At 38.8% G+C, this 20,219-nt stretch overlaps 1 protein-coding gene across 12 annotated transcripts in view; it reads right to left on the reverse strand.

Moving 5' to 3' along the window:
- The window catches only part of ENOX2 (ecto-NOX disulfide-thiol exchanger 2), a 291,413-nt gene that overhangs the window by 262,547 nt on the left and 8,647 nt on the right, over positions 1-20,219 (reverse strand). For 2 of the 12 annotated variants that reach the window (XM_044937252.2, XM_044937248.2), the window contains exon 1: positions 9,290-16,450. The exons of 7 other annotated variants lie outside the window; for them this stretch is intronic. Coding sequence is in view for 2 of the 5 variants with exons in the window: in XM_025276939.3 (XP_025132724.1) it covers positions 10,411-10,432 (22 nt within the window). In the remaining 3 variants the exon portion in view is untranslated. Of the gene's footprint in view, positions 1-9,289; positions 16,452-20,219 lie in introns of those variants that run through there. 3 more of the 12 variants (XM_044937249.2, XM_025276939.3, XM_025276938.3) reach the window with 3 other exon arrangements.

A 20,219-nucleotide genomic window follows, 5' to 3' on the forward strand; every position in this document is an offset into this window, starting at 1 on the left:
ATAACTGAAGCTATTCAAAGATCAGTATGCTGCCTCATAGTGGAAAGTGCCAAATTTTAGGAAATATCCAAGCATAAGCTGGATGATCACTTGAGAATGGAGTAGATGGTTCACACAACAGACTGCATATGTATGTATGTATTGGAGAGGGGAGATGTGACTGGATAGCCTTTAAGGTTTCTTATAAGCCCAAGGTTCTATTAAAATGCATATATTTTGAATATTCATCTGTAAACATTTCTTCTCATGGTTAATCACTTCCTCATTAGCCAGGAATAAATAAGTACTAAATATTCCCACTAGACTCATAAATCCCAATAGTGATTTCCTATGAAATTATAAAACTTGATATTGTGGGTTAGGCTATTTCTTATAGTTAGAATCATTTAGCAATAGGCCTGTTTATTAGATTATTCTTTTTGTAGTCTACAGCTTTAAGGGTAGCACTCTATAAATATCAGTAAGTACTGGATCCTCCATTGTACTTAATAATAATAATAATAATTATTAATACAAATTATCTGGGACTCTGTCTTTTCTCTTTTCCCAGCCTCCTCTGTTTTTTTCACCAGATATGGAATGTGCAGTCTGCTGATTTTTAGAAGTTGCTTGCAAGGCTTCAGAATGAACCCTTTGGCTGAAGTTTTCAAATATTTTGGCCTAAGTCCACAAGTGCCATAAGACACTGGCACTCCATTCTGCAATGCTTTTCTCTCTGTCAATACCTTTAACTTGGGATCATAAAGTGGAATCATTTGTCAGGTGGTCCATTATGATCTAGATTTAAAACCACATTTTAGAGCTACTGGGAATGATTTGATATTAAAAAAGAGAAGTTCAGATACAAACAGAAAATCTGCTTATGCATCATCTGTTTCACAACAGCAAGGGGCAGTTTAATATCCCGGAAGGCTATACCAATAGTAACGTAGGATCAGAAACGGCTGAACAGGTTCAAGTTAAGTACTTCTTGCACTGGATTGGTCAAGTATCGGTAACACATAAGAGTAGGTGCTAGCTAAGCAGTGAATTATCCTGGCTCACTGACATCCTAGGCATACACAAAAACTCTATATCAAAAATCTCAAATGGAAAACATCTGTAATGAATTTGTACTTAGTGCCCAGCTAGTACACCAGAGCCTTACGATAAATCCCAACCTCAGGGTTCACGTCTTGATACTGTGTTCTAACGTTCTAACATAGCCCTTCTGTTACTTCCAGTCAGAAATCCTGACGGAGAAGTTCCAAAAAGGGTATTGCCTTGGATCATATTCCATGTTAGAGTGAGGTTCTTCTTTACAGCTTGTACTTCATCTGAGCTTGACGTCAGGCCAGCAAAGGAAATGTTCTGGAAAGTTTCTTGTAAAGTGGGGGTTCTTTTCATTTTAAATAGCTGTAAATATTTGACAAAATAATCATGGTCTTGTCACTTTAATTCCTCCAGAACACTTCTCCCCAGACCATTTCTTTCCTTTCTCATTAAAAGCCTCATGAGGCCCATGGGTAGGGCACTCAGGAACACTATTTGGGAGGGGGAAAGATATTACTAGAATCCCAGGTTCATTTCTCCAATGGTCATATTTCTGCCTGGGCTTATCCCTTTTCTGCCAGATTGAGCTCTTTATTGCTCACACCACTCAAAATAGCCATGAGCACCAATATTCACCAACTACTCAAGCTGTCTTTATTGTATTTACTTTGTATCCCACCCACATAAACCACTCTCCCTAGATCCCTTAAGCATTTCAATTGCTCTTTTCCATTTCAAGCATCTCAATTCCAGAGAATGGAAACTTGGGCACAGTCTTATTACCAATTAAAAAGGGATTCTCACTACTTTGCTCCAAGAAGTTATTTGCCCATATCTATGTCAGTTACTCAAAACCATATTGGCTTTTAAAATGCCATATCAATTGCACACTCTTAATTTAGTTTACTATCTCCTATCACCTGTAGACTTTAAAGAGCATGAATCAAACTTACTTTTAATGACGATCTATGTGTGTGTTATTTATAACCAGGACAAAAATGTAATATGTTGCCGAAAAATTTTCCCAGAATAGTCTGAATTTTTATTAAATATAGATTGTTACAATTATTTTATAATATTTACACTCTTCAAAAACTTTAGGTAAACACAGATTGTACAACTTCCACTGAAGAAGCTGGGCAAGTTTCCCTGACTCAGGAAAGCATACTAGAGCTGTAGTTACTTGTAGTTCCTACCCCACCTCCAAACCAAAAAGCAGTGTTTAGGAAAATGCCAACCATATTTAGTCTAGAATAGGGGATGGGAATGGAAATGAGTAAAGTCTATAAAGAATCTAAAAATGGTTTTCTTTACAACCTCTTCATCAGAGCTTTAACTGGGTACATCCCAATCTCTGTTTGGTAGACAGTTAACACAGGGAGCATTTTCTTTACCTTGTTCTACTAAAATCTTCTATACTAAAACCTTCTCTGTGTGTATATGTGTTTCTGTGTGTATGTCTCTCTGTCTCTCTTGCTCTGTCCTTCTCTCTCTTTCTCTCTTCGCTCACACATACACATACACAAAGAGAGATGGAAAAGACAACCATATTCCTAAGTATATATCTAAGTAAAAAGCAACAGACTTCAGAGTCTGGACACACAGCTGTAGAAAAGTTAGTGGTATATAGCCTTGGGTGGGGCTTCCCTGGTGGCTCAGTGGTAAGGAATCTGCCTGCTGATGCAGGAGACATGAGTTGGATCCCAGGATCGGGAAGATCCCCCAGAGGAGGAAATGGAAACCCACTCCAGGATTCTTGCCTGGGAAATCCCATGGACAGAGAAGGCTGCTGAGCTACAGTCCATGGAGTTGCAAAAGAGTCAGACAGAACTGAGTGACTAAACAACAATAGCCTTGGGTAAGAAGGACAACCAACATTTACCGAGAGGGCTAATGAAGATTAAATGAAATAACTTATTAAAAGATACTAGCAGAGTCCTATAACATACCTTTAAAATGTATTTTCCTTCTTCTTTACTCTGGTTTAAATTATGAAGCATTCTGATTAGAGTGAACTTTGTCATTGAAAATTGAAATGTCTAGCTTCCTAGACCAATGTAAAAATGTCACTGAAAATTGGAGATGTAGTTTTGGGGAAGTGAGAGGCAAGGGGTTAAAATTTTCCTTTAGTTTCAAATGGAGTTTGTCTTTATGCATTTCTCTCCAAACGGTAGCTATGGCACTATCTCTTTAGTCCTCAAAACAAAAGAACCTATTTGCAGAGTGCTCCAGGGTGGCCCTGAGTGGCACTTTAAAACACCCGTTTTGAACTGCTCTAGGCAGTTCAGCGAGGCTGGATACAACAATAGATGCTGAGAATGAGTTTGAATGGTACAAAAAAGGGGGGGGTGGTGGTCTCCTGTCCATTGCAAACAGAAAGCACAGCTAAAGAAAGTGAAAAATGTGAAAGGAGAAAAGGGAATTTCAGGATGTGCTAAAATTTTAGCAACTGAAAAGAGTACAAAGAACTGGGATCTAGGCAACAGAGGGCAGGTCAAGCAGGCCTAATTATTTATCATATAGTTTTCACAGACAGCGATAGTCAAGTACATTATTTTACCTATGTGTTTTTTTTTTTCTCAGTACTATAGATTTTGACACAGGGTTCTTTTTAGAAAGCCACCAAGTATAACTAATACACATGATGAACTTCACCCAATAACAAAACAGAGTGCCTAGATTTCTGTCTCTTTATGTAGAGGCTGCAATCCATTTCTGATTCACTTCTTCCAAAGTATCAGTGCTATTTAACTAATGAAATCATCCTGAAAGGGGTACATTACTGGTTCAAAGAAGATTTGTCAGAGAAAGAAATGGAAGCTGAAAAGTAATGGGTAATGAGTGGCTAAGGGGCTGATCAACCCAAAAGAGGATATTTAAAGGGTCTAGGAGAGCTAAAATGTATAAAGAGTGTCTATGACCTAAACACTGGAGTCAGGAGCTCTTTCTTCTGATTAACTCTACTTTCTTATCCCTAGACATCAAGGCTTAACAGTTAACTGTCAATAGTAAGCCAATATGAATAGAAAAATAGCACTGATAGAAGTGTAGAATGTAGATCTCATTTAAGTTTAATTGAGATCATAATTTGTTAAATCACTTCTGAGGATAATCCACTTTAGGACATTAAAAATATTTAAGCAATTCATAAAAAAAGAAATGCAATGTCCCATGTGTCAAAGGAAACAATGTTCCTGCTTGATTTCTGATCTATACAGTGATCACTGTAGCCTTTGAGACCCTTAAGAGGATTATTCCATCTAGATAGCCAAGCGTTCACAAGTTGCACTTCCAACACTGCATGCAATAGCCACATGTAAGTATTTAAAATTTCAGTTTAATTACAGTTATGTAAAATTTAAAAATTCAGCTCCTTAGTTTCAGCAGCCACACTTCACTGCTCAATAGACACATGTGTTGGATGGTAAAGACAGAGGTTATTTCATCATCACAGAAAGCTCTATTGGACAGCACTGGGCTAGACACAACAAGGTCAAGACTTTGAGTTTAGACCAAATAATTCAAACCATTTTCAATGATAGCTTTCCCACAACTAATTAATGCTTGTATCTACAGAGAATATAGATTAGGACTGAACATTTTACTTTTGACTTTGGACAATGGTCTTCAAAATTCAGTTGTACAGAAGCATCATCTGTGGAGTTTGCTAAATGCAGATAATTCATAGAGTGATTCAATAGGTCTGGAACGAGCATCTAGGAATTTGCATATTAGACACGTGTCCTAGGTAATGCTGACATGGGCAGTCCTCAAACCACATTTTGAGAAACATTGTGATTATGCATCAAAAATTCCAATGATTGGTTTACACACTCTGCTTCATTTACTTGGATGGGAAAGTATTAATATGTGTACACAGGCAAGCTCTTGTCTCTCTACAAAAGTGAAAACTGTTCCACAAAGGCAAAAAGAAGGAGATTTCAAGGTGTAGTAGATCCAAGCAAGGATAAATACAGAGAGAAAAATCAAGAAGACACACACTAGAAACAAATTTTTTGAACAGAATATTCCATAATATCTATGCATGACAGAAACTATATAGCCATTCAGTTTCTGGAACTCTCAGGCCCTGGGGAAAGCTTGGTGGTGTAATTTCTGAAGATCTAAATACTGCATGTAAATGCTAAGTATGTACCAGGTACTAGACTATATGCTAAGAGATTAGTAAAATAAGGTTTTTAACTTAAAGGAATTCAATTAGGGGAGGAAGAAAGACCAAAAATAAATATAGTAGCAGGTGTCATTTCAGCTGAACCTTAAATGTTGAGTAGCTCTGGAGCTACAGGCAAGGTAGAACAATGGCAGTTAAAATGTAGAGAACAACATGAAAAAAAGCACAGGAGCTTGAAAATCTGGAGCATACCTGGTGACCTACAAGTGATCTAGAGCGGCTAGTGAGTAGGATTTAGAGAAGGTTGTGTTGTGGGATGGAGAAGGCAATGGCACCCCACTCCAGTACTCTTGCCTGGAAAATCCCATGGACGGAGGAGCCTGGTGGGCTGCAATCCATGGGGTCACTGAGGGTCGGACACGACTGAGCGACTTCACTTTCACTTTTCACTTTGATGCATTGGAGAAGGAAATGGCAACCCACTCCAGTGTTCTTGCCTGGAGAATCCCAGGGACGGGGGAGCCTGGTGGGCTTCCGTCTATGGGGTCACACAGAATCAGACACGACTGAAGCGACTTAGCAGCAGCAGCAGCAGTGTAGTGGGAGATAGGGGTATAGACGCATTCTGGGTAATAGGGACAAGACCATGGATGGCACTGAATGCCTGTCTGGGAAAAAAAAAATCCTTCAGAATGTATTTGAGGAGAGTAGTGATATGATAAGATCTGCATTTAGGAAGAACACTAACAGTTGGGCATAAAATGGAGTGGGGAGAGAGTGGATGCTGGGAAGATGTGCTATGATTTGGTCATTTGGCTCATAAAGAAAAACTGTACTCTGGTTGACAATGTTTGTTCTTGAAAAAATCTGGAAATCAAGATAGAAGCAACAGAATATGAAAGAGACTTCTTAAAGCTGAAATTCTGAAGAAAGAGCATGAGTAGAGGCAGTGTGTAGATGCTGTTGGGAATACAATGATCCATCATGACTTTGGCAATAGAAAGTAACAGCAATTAGGGTCAGAAGGAAAGTATAATTCTTGCAGTCTGGTGAGCAGACAGTTCTACACCATCTAAGACTTCTGAAGGTTTGGACAATGGGGTACCTTCTATGGGCGGCACACAAGTGAGCTTCTTCAATGAAGCGCCTTTTAAGATATACAACATATTGCATAGTAATTAAGGGTATAAGCTCTGGAGTCAGACTTCCTGTTATTGAATCTTGATTCTGCTGCTTAGTAATTGTGCAATCTGTAGGCAAGTTACTTAAATTCTGTGTCCCATTTTTTCTACCCTTAAAATGGAAATAATATCACCTACCTCATAGGAATGCTGTGAAGGTTGATGAGTTCATACATATAAGGTGTTTATAACATGGCCTGGCACATAGTAAGCACTCAATAAATGTTAGCTAGAATTATCCTGTGTATGTATCAGTGAAAGACACACTTACTTGTGCTGTATTCAGTGTTCAATAACCCTTGAAGGCCTCAGTGTTATATCTAAGGGGTGGTGATCAGTATAGTTTAGCAGCCCAGGGGACATCTGCAGTACACTATCCTGCTTAGGCAGCAGACCTTAATATTGCTTAAAATGAGTATCTTAAGTCCTTGTTGGAAAAAGACAGATATGGCTAAATTTTTCAACTTGTAAATATTCTTAGTGCTTCCCCTTAAGTAAGCTAGTGCAAGTCAACACCAGCATAATACTGGCTGGTGTAAACTAACCTTATACGCCCATTCATAAGACCTGCCTTACACGTCCCTAAAGCACACTCAAAGGTATACTGAAGGGAAAGATCCACCAGATAACCAGCCTAAACAGCCAGAACCTAGAAATCTATTCCCTCTCTAATTTTTCTTGGCCTCAAACAGCAGGGGGGGAAATGATTATTTTGCAGATGAAAGACTTTCTTTCACCAATGAAAAAAAAAATCAGTTTCTTTAAAAATCCTAATAAGGTCTTTTTCGTTTATGTTTAAAGTACACATTTCCAGAAAGTGGAATGGATTGAGAGGTGTTAGCCAGAGCTTCTGACTGCACAGGAAATTCACCACCTGAAACCAAGTTTAACATGGTGCTTCCAGTCACATGCCTAGTTTTCCCTCTAACCTTCACCCATTCCCTCAAGTTCCCTCCTGTATTTTCTTTAAGAGTCAGATTCCATTTAAGTAATGATAAAGGAGCTTTATATTATCCTCCTTTCCTTTTTGCTAGAAGGAAATCATATAGCTTTAAGATATGTTAAAGTAGAAAGATATCTTAGATAAGGATAAATTCTAATTACATGGTAGCTGAGACAATATTTCTATTACCATCTTTCTGAAAGTCTCATAAACAGGTCATAACAATCCGTGCCCTATCTCTGACTCATTTTCTTTTCTTTTTTTTCTGACTCATTTTCTTGACAACATTCTCAAATATTCATCGTCAAATGCTGAGGAAGAGTTATCTATGATGTGAGCATCCAGCCATTTCCCCAGTACATGGCACAGTCTCTAACAAATTCAGGTCAAAGAATGAGTGCTTCAAGAATGTTTCCTGAAGAGGTTTTAAAGAATGTTTTACCAGAACACTAGTATGACTACCCAAGTATCTGGGTTTTTCTGCTGAAGTGATAACACAGTTTTAAACAGTATTCCTTTCAGTGGGATAGAACCTGTGTTTTTTTCCCCTTTAAATGAATGAATTTAAAATTGAGAAACCATTTGGGAATTTTAAAAGATGAGAAAATTCATCCATTTTACATACATACATAGATGGATGGATAGATGATAAAAATAGAAAGAAAAGTGTGAAACTGAGCCAGCTGTATATCCTTTCTATTGACCTGGATAAAATACTCAAATTTTAAAACATAAGCCCTTCATACTTGGCCAGTATATTTTAAAGTATACACATACTTTTACCAAAACAATTGTATATGTTTGTAGAGCAGAAATATTAAAAACAAATGAGCTTGTTTTAGAAGGAAAATATCCCACACTAACCTTTTCAATTGGACAACATTTTACTTCTCAATAACTTTACAAGGCTCTACCTTCATTCATATTGATGTATAAATTAATCAAAACACTAATGTTTTTCCACATAATCTATAAAATTAATCTGGAAAGCACTCACATATTAAAATAAATGTTGGGCTAAAAATAGCTCTGACAAAATCTCTAGAGTTCTATCAGATAACATTTTTTTTAAGTAAATGACTGAATTTAGTCTTCTTGACTAGTAGCTTAAGTCAAATTTACCCTGGATCCATCAACTGAGAGGCAGCCTAGTATAAGGGTGAGAAAAAGCACAGGTTCTTGAATCACATCAATTAACCACTGAGTCTGGGCTCTGCCACTTGTTAGATGTGAGACGTCAGGCCAGTTCCTTATCCTCTAAGTCCCAGTTTTCTTACCTCTAAAATGGAGATCATTATGCCACTTGACTTCACACAGGGTGGTTATGAGAAAAGATTGATCAAGTATATGTAAAATAATTGTGTAAATGTTTTACATTATATCCCCTATGAATCAATAACCAACAACTATATAGTAATTATAAGTTGTTTTTTTAACAGAGTAAAAAACCATGATGAAATGAAGCAAGTATTCACTATTAGTATACAATTACAATTCAGTCATAAAAGCCACCTAGTTAGCTTTGATATTATTCATTAGGTCACCCTGGAATTCAGAGATGGCAAAGAGATAATGTCACTATTTTTTTAACATAAACATTTTTATTAGCATAGAGAAGTTCTTTCCAGATATAGAAATTCCAGTAACATAACATTTTCCAGCATTTTTCACTGCCTGAAATTTAAACCAGTAACACAGGTCCATGAGAAATCTCTATTTATTGAATAAAGCAGTATTTTCCATGAAAATATATCTATTTAGTTTTGCAGTGGAGAAAACGAGATAGTCTCTGGTTTTCATCCAAAGAGAAAAACCTCAACAACTTCACACATTAAAAAGGTACAGAGACGGCTCTTCTGGAGTCAAGCATGCATTAGAGTATGGAGAAAACATCCAACAAGCACAACTCTCCAACACTTAGTGAAACAAACCAACCGCTACTCAAAGAAGAAACTGAAGCTATAAATTCAAATAAACGGGCTGCAGGGAGACTACACAAACCTGCTGTTGCTTTAATTGCAGACAATTCAATTCAGCAGCTGTTGGTCCAGGCACTAAGGTTCACTGTATGCTCTTCAGCGTAACCTTGAAATATTGTCACTCACTCACTTCTCCACATCATCTGCATGCTGTCCAATTAATGAGGAGCGAAATCAACTGTCAAACCACGTATCAAAACAGAACATGATCTTTTAGCTCTTAAGCACAGGAGCACAATATTTTAAGGACAATAAAGCAAGAATGGAGGTGTAAGCCCTTGACAATAAATGATATTGAAACTTATCAAAACATGTGGTTGTAGAAACTAAGCTTCTGTTCTGCTCGGCAAGAAAGTGAAACTTTCTCAAGGCTTTTTTATTTGGGAGGATCCTTTCTGATTAAGTGCTATATAAGAAGCCTTTCAAACAACATTCACCAATACCTGATCAGTCTCTAAGTTCTTCGTTATTATGGACCAATATGTTTCTGAAAGCTTAAGAGAATACTTAAAGAACACTTCTGGTCCAATGATATTTTACAATACAGATGGTTTGGAGCTGGCATGTTTAGCCTTGCTCTTTCCAGCACTTTTTTTCTACCAGGAGAACAAACAACAATAATATATAATGTTTATCAATCTGAGTTAATAAAATAAAAATAAATTTACCAAACAAATGTATTCTGGAATGCTTCCTATTTGAAATTTACTTACTCTTAACTATATCTCAAATCTAGACAACCAATTAACAAATAGAGTTAATAAACTCAAGAGAAACACAACATACTAAGTGTTTTAAAAATTGCTTTTTGCTTCCAAAGCACTGTCTTCTGTGCAAACACTCTAGGCTAGATCACAGACTACCAGTTGCAGACATAAGACTTGAGAAATTCAATACAAGAATACAGCAGAGAAGCATGCACAATTAAGGGATCGGGACTACCAATTTAACAGAGAACCCAGATCTTACATAGCAATCTGCTACAAACATTATAGCTAGGGGCAGGCATATGTTATGCAGCTATTTTGTTTAGCTCATTAGAACCTTATTTGTCCTTCAGTACAGTTGAACTGGAGGCAAAATAAGAAAGGAATGCACTTTGAAACAAAAGACAATTTTCAGATGAAATAAAACATACTATACCTGAATATTGGACTAGGAACATCGTGACACTCTTCAGGGAATTGTTTCACGTTGTCTATGCTACCGTGAGTTATTCTTGCCTTAACCACTTCTCTTCACAAAAAGAAAAGCCAAAGCACCCCAAACCCCCACTACACACTACCCCTAACCCACCTCCCCATTGAGGGAAAAAAAAAAAAAAAAAACAGCTACAATTCAGCTCAGATCCGATGCTTCTGTTTAGCTTAGCTTCAGCCGAGCAACTGAGCTCTAGCAACGGAGCATAGGGAGGTGGATTCCGATGCCAGTAGCACTTCCATCCACTTCACTTACACAAAAGCAGGCAGTGGAAAATCCAGGAGCCTTGAAGACAAGGGCTGGAACTGGCTTTTATGAATTGCTATTACTGCATGTGTCACCATCCATCTCCAATGACGGACACTTATAGGCTGAATTGGGAGTGGAGGGGGTGGGGTGGCGGAGGTTGGAGAGCAGGTGGAGAAGCAATTAGCAGTATGTTCATCGGAGAATTCGTTCGGGATTTCATACATCAGTGCCTAAAGAAACAGCATGCAGTTGACAAATCAGAACTTTACGATTTGCATGCCTTAGAAGGAATCTTAGCTCACAGCCCTAAACAAAATAATGCCTGCCCACTCTTATAGAGCATGGAAAGTCACCCCTCTGCTTTCTTTTTCCTCCAGCCACCCTTGTGCCTGAGAAATCAACATTCAGAATGAATATTTGCTAATTTTCCCTAAAGAATTGTATTTAAAAGTCTGGAAGCAAAGGAAGTATAAAGAAATTAAATTATACTGAACATGACATCTCTTAACAAAAAGGCAAGAAGCTAATTATTTTAAGCCAACCATCCTTAGTCCCATTCCCCAGGTGCAGCTTTCATACCTATAATCAATGGATTACACAACTTTTGTGCATATAGTTAACATTGAAAAACAATATCTATACCTAAAAATAGTTCAGTTATATTCCACGTGAGAAGCTAGGAGCTAGGTGCAGGAATCTCTCCACAGGTGATCTTGAAGAAGGCACTTTATAAGTGCTTTAATTTACTCATCTGCTAAACTGAAGCACCTTTTTTTAAACTTATTGCAAAAAGAATCATGAGTAGGAAGAAAAAGGAGACAGTCTCAGGAAGAAAACACGACACAACTGGAGGAGTACTGGGGTTGAGTATCAGGAAACCTGAGTTCAAGTTCCAGTTCTACAACTTTCTAGCTGTGTTACCCTGGGCAAGTCATTTAACTTCTTGCAGGATAAGTTCCCTTATTTTATCAATTGTACATAGTTGTACCCATTCTGCACATAGGATTGCTATGAAGAGTTAATGAAATAATAGTTATGAGAATGCTTTTGTAAACTGTAAAGGACTATAAAATTGTATGGGATTATTATTATTATACCCTGAGACAAACCTTGCCTAAATGACTGAAATGAGACACCTCTATCATATAAGGAAAATAAAAAGAAAGGACCAATATACTTTCATGAAACATTATCCAACTCTTCTAATTTTAAAAGTAGAAGGAACTAGTGTTTGCTCTTAAAATTCCACAGGAGAAAATTTTTTGAAAAGAAAAACTTTAATATCTGATATATAATACATCAAAAGTTTATTAAAGAGACAGAAGCCTTCTAATCCCTTCTTTCCTTTCTAAAAAGTCAGTCAAGTTTTTGGTAAGGTCTAGTATTATGTCCCATCTGGAATGAAAGTTACTAGACAACGAGCATCTCCTTTTGTTAAATCTTCCTATTAACCCGATACATCCTTACTGCCCAGTGTGTGGAAAAAGATTCAGGTTGATTATCTAAATCCACAAGGTAAAACTCCAAAGTCATGCTTTATGAGGCTCCAAGCTGCTTTGATACTATATATACAGGGACCAGCTGGCTTCAGTTGGGACACAGTTTTAGTACATGAAGTCCTAGGGTGGCCAACAATCCAGGCAACGTCTAGGGGCCTATGGTTCAGCCAAATCCCACATGTCCTGATTTTCATCTGTATGGTGGTTTCCAAAGTATGTGTCTGTCCACATGGGCCAAATCTGAAGCAGCCCAATGAAAGGTGGGAGTATAGCAGAAATATCAGATGGCAGCTTCCCTGGGCCCCCTCCAATGCCATCGGTGAACTCAAAAAAGTACCTAGCCTACTTCCTGTGAGAAGAAAGACAACTTTGTTTTTTCTAATTGCCCCCTTAAATGTCATTGCCAATACTGAAAATTTCAGTAAAATATGTATCCAAATTCTATATTAAATCAATGGGGAAAATGGATAAGTAGAGGAGAAGAGAGAGGAGGGAAGGAGAGTAAAAGAATCTGAAGTGAGAGCTTTTTTCCCCCTATGCAGAAAAACACTTGCTAGAATCATCCAAAACCTCACCTCCTAGAAAGTGCTTGCCTTCTGAGGTACTAGAAATGGCCCTTTTACTACCATAGCTGTAATCTTAGCCTTCCAACTGCTTAGGTAAACAGTCAAGAGCTTGAAAAAGCACTGGTAGACCTGGCACCAGAACTTTCCTTTGGCATTTGGAAAGCCAGGTGGGTAGAACACAGTTCTCTAAGGGGCCTCATCATTGCAACCCTCCACCAGTGATTCTTGCCTGGAGAATTCCAAGGACAGAGGAGCCTGGTGGGCTATGCTCCATGGGGTTGCAAAGACTTGGATACAACTCAGTGACTAACACATCTGTGGCATGGCTGGTCACTAATAAAGTTGTCAGCCCAACTTCAGTTACAGCAAAGGAAGCTGGCCTGAGACTTTAAAATACACACTGGTAAGAAAGGAACAAAGGTAGTACTTCAGAACCAAGCTGATCTGCCATTGGGCATTGCAACTGAATTGTTGCACGCATGTAAGCTTGAAATTCATATTTCCCAAGTTCCTCAGAAGGCCCATTCAAAGTAAAGGGGAAAGGCCAGGAAAGATGATCTTTTGTCAAAAGGTGAGGATCATGTCTAGAACATGACTGATAGTATGTCCCCAAAGGCAATAAACTAGGGTAGAAGGCAGCAGTTTCAACCCATATTAGCAAGAATGGAAATTAAAGCATCAGAGAATCCTGATAAAAACAAATAGACAAACATATACATCAAAGCCCATTGCAATGTTTCCATTATCCTAATTTCAGTCTCCAGAACATAAACACTAGTGGTTCCCTAATCCACTTGAGCTCCTTCTCGGCAACCGTCACCATGCCCGACTGATCTTTTCAAATGAATTCCTGTTGTTAACCACCTTGGATACTGAGTACTTTTATCAAAAACAAAAATTCCAGTGCAAGATTTCAAATAACAATGAAACTTGAACCAAACCATGAACCTAAACAAGAAGAAACAACACTCGTTTTCTAAATCCCAACAAAATGGAACTGTTAATAGCTTGAAAGCAGTAACAACTAGTGAATCGATCTGAACTAGACCAATGCTTCATGTTTTCTGAATCAATCAAACTTGTACCAAACCCTGAGAGTCCAATCAGTTCAAGCTCCTGCAAAGAGCACACATCAAGCCTTGCTTTCACCTGCCTGAGAGCCCACAATGAACCATAGTACAGCACTAAGTAGGAATTGGTAAAACTGCATTCTCCAATTTGTTCTCACTGTTTGACCTTGGTCAAGTCTCTTATCCTCTTTTTAACTCAGCCTGCTTTCTTTGAAATGATTGGGGTAGGATTACCAATATCCCAGGTCTAATACTCTATGCGAATTATGAAATTTAGTCTAGCAACAAAATAGATGATGTCACAATTTGGCCCTAATCTTCAGGAAGCAGAGAGATGGGCCACCCCAACTCTCCTAAGAATTCATGTTTCTAGCTTTTTTTGAAACATGCATCACATTAGAGCCGGGCAACTGTCTTTACTCACTGGGCAAATGTGCCTTGGGAATAGTCAGCCCAATATTCCTTTTCAGAACGTTTCTCTTCAAAAACTGTTTCAGGAACAGTTTGTTTTCCTCAAATGAAAGCTACAGGTAAGTGGTCTGGTCCCTAAAGGGAAGAAGGAAGGAAGTGATCTAAATTATGCAAAGTACCTACTGCATTCCAAACATGGCATGATACTTTATTTTTTCAATCACTCCTCACGACACAACTATATGGTATGTATTATCATCCTAAGTTTATAGGCAAGGAAACTGAGGCTTACTGATGTTAAGTAACTTGCTTGCAGTCACCCAACTGCTAAGCGATAGATCTAGGATTTGAACTCAAGCAATCTGAATCCATTCCTATACCAACAGTCTAATGATTAAAGTCTGAATGACTGAATTCCTTCTTAATTCAGTGATTCAATTGGACTTTCTGAGTCAATACAGTAAATGTAAATCTCCTTACATTTATACTGGATAGACAATTAAAACAAGAATTTTATCCAACAATGTGGTTAACACTACTGGGCTCTGCAGTCTGACAAACCTGAGTTTCTTAAATTCTGGCTTATGGACAAGGTACTTAACCACATTGAGTCTCAAGTTTTCTTATCTGGCAAATGGGGAAAGAAGTAGTACTTACTCACTGGGTTGTTGGAAAGTGTTAATGGTGTGGTAGCAACTAGCACAGTGCTTGGCACAACGTAATAATTCAATAAATGCATATTAGAGCTGTACTTGTATTCATAAGCAACAGAGCAAGAAAGGAAAGGTTATAAAGAGAAAGGAAACTAGGGTTCATTGAACTCAAGTACTCTTTGGCCTGTAGCACAGATTTAGTTTGAAAGAGGTTTTCAGTGGCCCATCCATACTCTCTAAAACTAAGCTGAGTCTTGCTGTAGATTAGCATATTCATGAAGTGACATGATTATACTAATTGGTGGTGCCTAAGTAGTAGCAAGGAAACTTGTCATGTACTCTGCTGAGCAGCAATTGTCCCTAGTTTCCTGGAATCTCTCCTTCTAAAGAGAGGGTTGGAAAGCAGCACATAAAAGTACTGCTGAAAGTACCAGGTGGTCTAAGGCCCCCATCTTTCCCCAATTCTTCAAGCTCCAGCTTCTATTTCATTCACTCATGGCCCTCTGTGCATAACTCCCTTAGTTAATTCTAGTTTTATTGTGACTCTTCCCCTAGCTCTAGCTCTTGTCTCTGCTCATCAGTGTCAAGTGGTGTTTATGGAATGCGTGTCTGGCACTGTACTAGGTGAACTGGAGGGACATCATCCAAAAGTGCGTCAGAGACCTGCGTCCCATGGCCAAACAGATCTAAGATCCACAGGTAGACCAGAAGTTTTGCAACACAGTAAACACAGGTATAATTGGAAGAACAGCTTGACTTCAGAACATAAAATAGTTTGTTCATCTAGTTAATGATACACATACTGAAGAACTTAGAATAATATAGCTGTCAGCAACCCAATCTGAAATGCATAAAAAGATGGACAGATGGAGAAAAAGGTGATAAAGCAAATAAAGTGCTAATTCTAGAATTTGAATGGTGGCTATATGGGTTTTCACTGTGTAATTCTTTCAATTTTTCTATATACTTAATTTTTTCATCATAAAAGGTTGAGGGAAAAAGGAGAAGGGTAGGTAAAGGGTACAGCTTTTTCAACTTCAAATGTTTCAGAACAAAATAACCATATTTATATGTCGAAGCATAAATCAAATACGGTAAAATGTTAAAAATTGGTGAATCTGAGTGAATGATACGTGACAGTCCTTATATGACTTTTTAAAAAATCTTCTTCTTCTCTTTGTCTTTTGCTGTATATCAATAATGACTTAGTCTTTAAGACAGTAACCAGGGTGTCCCTTTTCTGGGAAGCCTCCTTCAGTGCCCTCACCTGTTCTCTACATTTTATGATTCTTTTATAAATATTTTTTCTATATTTAAAATTATTTCAAAATAAAAATTTTACAGTTAGTTTATTGAAAACTGACCCCTTACATTTAGTGTCTCAGTTGCCATTTTTAGTAGAGAGGATATTAAGTCCATAGTAGTAAGGTCCATCTAGTCAAAGCTATGATTTTGCCAGTAGTCATGTATGGATGTGAGAGTTGGACCATAAAGAAGGCTGAGTGTCGAAGAACTGATACTTTTGAACTGTACTGTTGGAGAAGACTCTTGAGAGACCCTTGGACAGCAAAGAGATCCAACCAGTCCATCCTAAAGGAAATCAGTCCTGAATATTCATTAGAAGGACTGGTGCTGAAGCTGAAGCTCCAATACTTTGGCCACCTGATGTAAAGGGCCAACTCATTAGAAAAGACCCTGATGCTGGGAAAGATTGAAGGCAGGAGGAGAAGGGGATGACAGAGGATGAGATGGCTGGATGGCATCACTGACTCAATGGACATGAGTTTGAGCAAGCTCCGGGAGATGGTGAAGGACAGGGAAGCCTGGCGTGCTGCAGTCGCAGTACAGGGTCACAAAGAGTCAGACATGACTGAGTGAACTACAAGTAGAGAAACTGAAAAGAATGGCGGGGGTGAGGAACAATACTCAACCCATAGATATATTTGTGTGTGTGTGTGTGTGTGTGTGTGTGTGTGTGTGTGTGTGTGTGTGAAGTCGCTCAGTCATGTCCTACTCTTTGTGACCCTGTGGACTGTAGCCCACCAGGCTCCCCTGTCCATGGGATTCTCCAGGCAAGAATACTAGTGGGTCGCCATGCCCTTCTCCAGGGGATCTTCCGGACCCAGGGATCAAACCTGCATCTCTTAAGTCTCCTGCATCGGCAGGCAGGTTTTTAACACTAGCGCCACCTGGTTGGGTGCCTACTACATGCAATACACTGTGCCAGGCACTGTGGCAGATTCAGTTAGAAATATAATCGCTACCCTGAGAGGGCTCACAGTGTAGATGAGGGAAAGCCAAAGCAGTGTCTGAGAGGGTAACTGGCTGGCCAGATAAGTTCTGTTAGGACAGAAGTATGAAGACGGGAAAGGCAGGTTGGAGCCAAACCGCAGAAAGTATTGAATGCCAGGCTAAAGAGTTTGGACCTCATTCTATGGATGATGGGAAGCCATTTATAGTATCTGAGTCAGAGAAATAATATGCTCCAAAACTGATTGGCTAGATAGGACCCTTTGGGCACAGTTCTCTTCATCGTGCATTTATTTTATACTCATGTACTTCTGGCCCTTATATCTTCTACTTTCCTTATTTCAGTGTGGCCTTTAGGGATTTCCAAGGGTGCTGCCCATTTTTTGTCTGTCTGTAACTAGATGTTCTCAAATTATTTTTCAACTCAAGTAAAGACAACTAGACCACTGCAGTCATTTCTTCATGTGTTACTTGCAGTCCGTTTCTTAAACAGGCACCTCTTTACCCTCTGTCCTTTTCTCTCCCTCAGACCCACTGACTCAGTAAGCAATAAATAAGCCTCAGATGGTTTTTTAAACTAGCAGCTATGCTTTGAAACTCTGATTTCCTTCATGAGTATCAAGCCCCAGTTACTACTGGGACCACTGGTTTGAGTTGGAAAGAATGAATATTCAGCTAAGCAACACGTGAAGGTGTGCAGGAAGCTCTGTCCTGCGTGTAGAAGGAAATGATTATTCACAGTGATCCTTGTACAGTGAACAACCTAGTGGAGATGGCATTCCTGAATAGGGGCAAGTGATTAGAGCAGGTCTCTCAGACTGCCTTCCCTAATCACTTCCCAAGTCAAAAGGTGGACTTTCTGTCTCCAGTTTTTTCCCCATAAAGCCCATCCCCCAATCGAATCATGTTATGCCTCCATTTAAAACCCTGTGCTGGCTCATCCCTGTTTATAGGATAAAGGTCAAGCTCCTTAACAAACTTCCTTCACCAACTGGCCACAAGAAACCTTCCCAGATCCTTATCCTGTGCCCTCTTCTACACTCTCAGTGACTCATACACAATATCTCACCTTTTTCTGAACAATTCATTTGTACACATGTGACTGTTTTGCATGTGCTGTGTTCCGTCTTTCTGGAATTCTTTCCCACCACCCCTTTGTCCACCAAGATTCTAGGCAATGCCCACTCATCTTGTGATTCAGCACAGTTAGACTCTGGTCTGTAAGGAGCCCACCCCTAGCTGTAATTTCCTTCATCACGTTCCCAGGATACCTTATAACATAGCTCTTTCTCTGAGCACCTTTGTTATTGTAATAAAATGATTGGTTTGCCTGTCTGTCTTCCCAACTTGACTGTGAGCTCCTTAAGGGCAGGCAGGGACAACTTCTAATTCATCACTGTATTCCTAGCACTTGGCAAAAGGCCTGGTCCTGTATATGTGCTTAAATGTCTATTGAGTAAATAAGCTTGAATATCAAGTGCTCCTTAAATTCGAACTAAGCATCTCTTGAAAGGTGAAAATTAGAATATTATGTGACCAAAGTAATCCTAGTGAAGTGTGTTCAAGGACTTGACTGAAGAAGAAATGGTAGAAGGGCATATTATGGGGCCTAACTGTGGGACAGTTTCGACCCCAGGAAGCTCTTAGTGGCAGTTGTTGCTGGCTAAGAAGAGCAGCTGGAGTGGATGAGAAGGGCCCTGACTAGGGATTTCCCCAAAGTTGTCTTCACAGTTCACTACTGAAGCCATGTTGTTTATGTAATATTCTCTACACAGTGTTTCAACTGTTCTGAATTACAGCCAGACTTGTATTTGTGCTCTCCCTGCCTGATATATTTGGACCGGCCTTATTAATGGAGTCATGGAAAGTTCTCCAGTTCCTAGTCTCACCTATTACTATCATGCTTAAGGGACCATTGAAAAACTGAGAACCAAAAAGCAGGACAGGGAGGAGCTAACAAAAACCATCTTTTATTTTTCTCCTAGATTGCCAATATCTGTCCCCAGACCTCCCAGCCTACAGCCCCTTCTACTATGTATCAGTAAAGGCAAAAAAAGGACAATGAGGATTATAGCAAAACTTGAGACTTTGCAGGCAAGAAAAAGAGGACGCAACACTGGGTCCTGGCATATAAATCTTTAGACATATGATCAGTTGCCACTTCTAGAAAGTAAACATTTCAGCTGTTTGAAACAAACAGCAAAATCAATTAGCCCTTTCTGTAGACTAAACTGAGGTGTGTGCTGAACTTTTTTAAAAAACAGTCTGTTTTGATCTTCAAAAATGTCAAACTGGTAAACACTTCGCGCTTTTTTTTTTTGTACATATAAATCTAAAAGCCAAGTCTATCTTGAGCAAGATTTAAGAGACATAAAATTTGTCTGAGGTGTCTGCCAAATCTCCGCAGTAGAGACAGAAACCCTGGAAAAGCTGACACAGTCATAACTCTCACAACATCCCCAGCAGGTTTGTGCAGGGCTGGACGTATAGAAAGTCCCTGTTTCTTCCCTCAAACAGTTTGTAAATAGAGAAGTAGATCATTTGCTTATCAGCTATCTGGGAGCTCATTTTTTGCCTATATATCCCACAGAGGAAAAAAAAAAAAAAAGAATAAATCCCCACTGGCAGGTATCCCAATTTTCAGTGTAGTAAATTTTCATTTATATGATGGGTCTGCTTGTTGAAAGCTTCTCTTTATTTCCTTTGCTCTTTCACACTCATTCTTATATGTACACAAGATCTGTCTGTCTGGAAGGCATGAAAAGGGGATATTTATAAGTATCTAGGGCAGTGCCTAGCAAAGTGCTTTGGACATAGTAAGCTCACAATAAATCATCAAATGAAACTCTACTTGAAATTTCAATGTATTTGATTATGGAGCAGAACTATGCATTCTTTTTATTGGAGTATACAACGGTGAGAATTCCTTACAAGGCGGTATCATTTTATTCTGACAATTCATGCTTAGGACCTCTATCCTTTAAAAAGCATCCATTTTTGCACAATAGGTATTTGTAAGAAAAATGAAGGAAAGACCACATGGCAGGATCCTGA

Source organism: Bubalus bubalis, chromosome X (genome assembly GCF_019923935.1).
Source record: "Bubalus bubalis isolate 160015118507 breed Murrah chromosome X, NDDB_SH_1, whole genome shotgun sequence".
Classification (NCBI taxonomy): domain Eukaryota; kingdom Metazoa; phylum Chordata; class Mammalia; order Artiodactyla; family Bovidae; genus Bubalus; species Bubalus bubalis.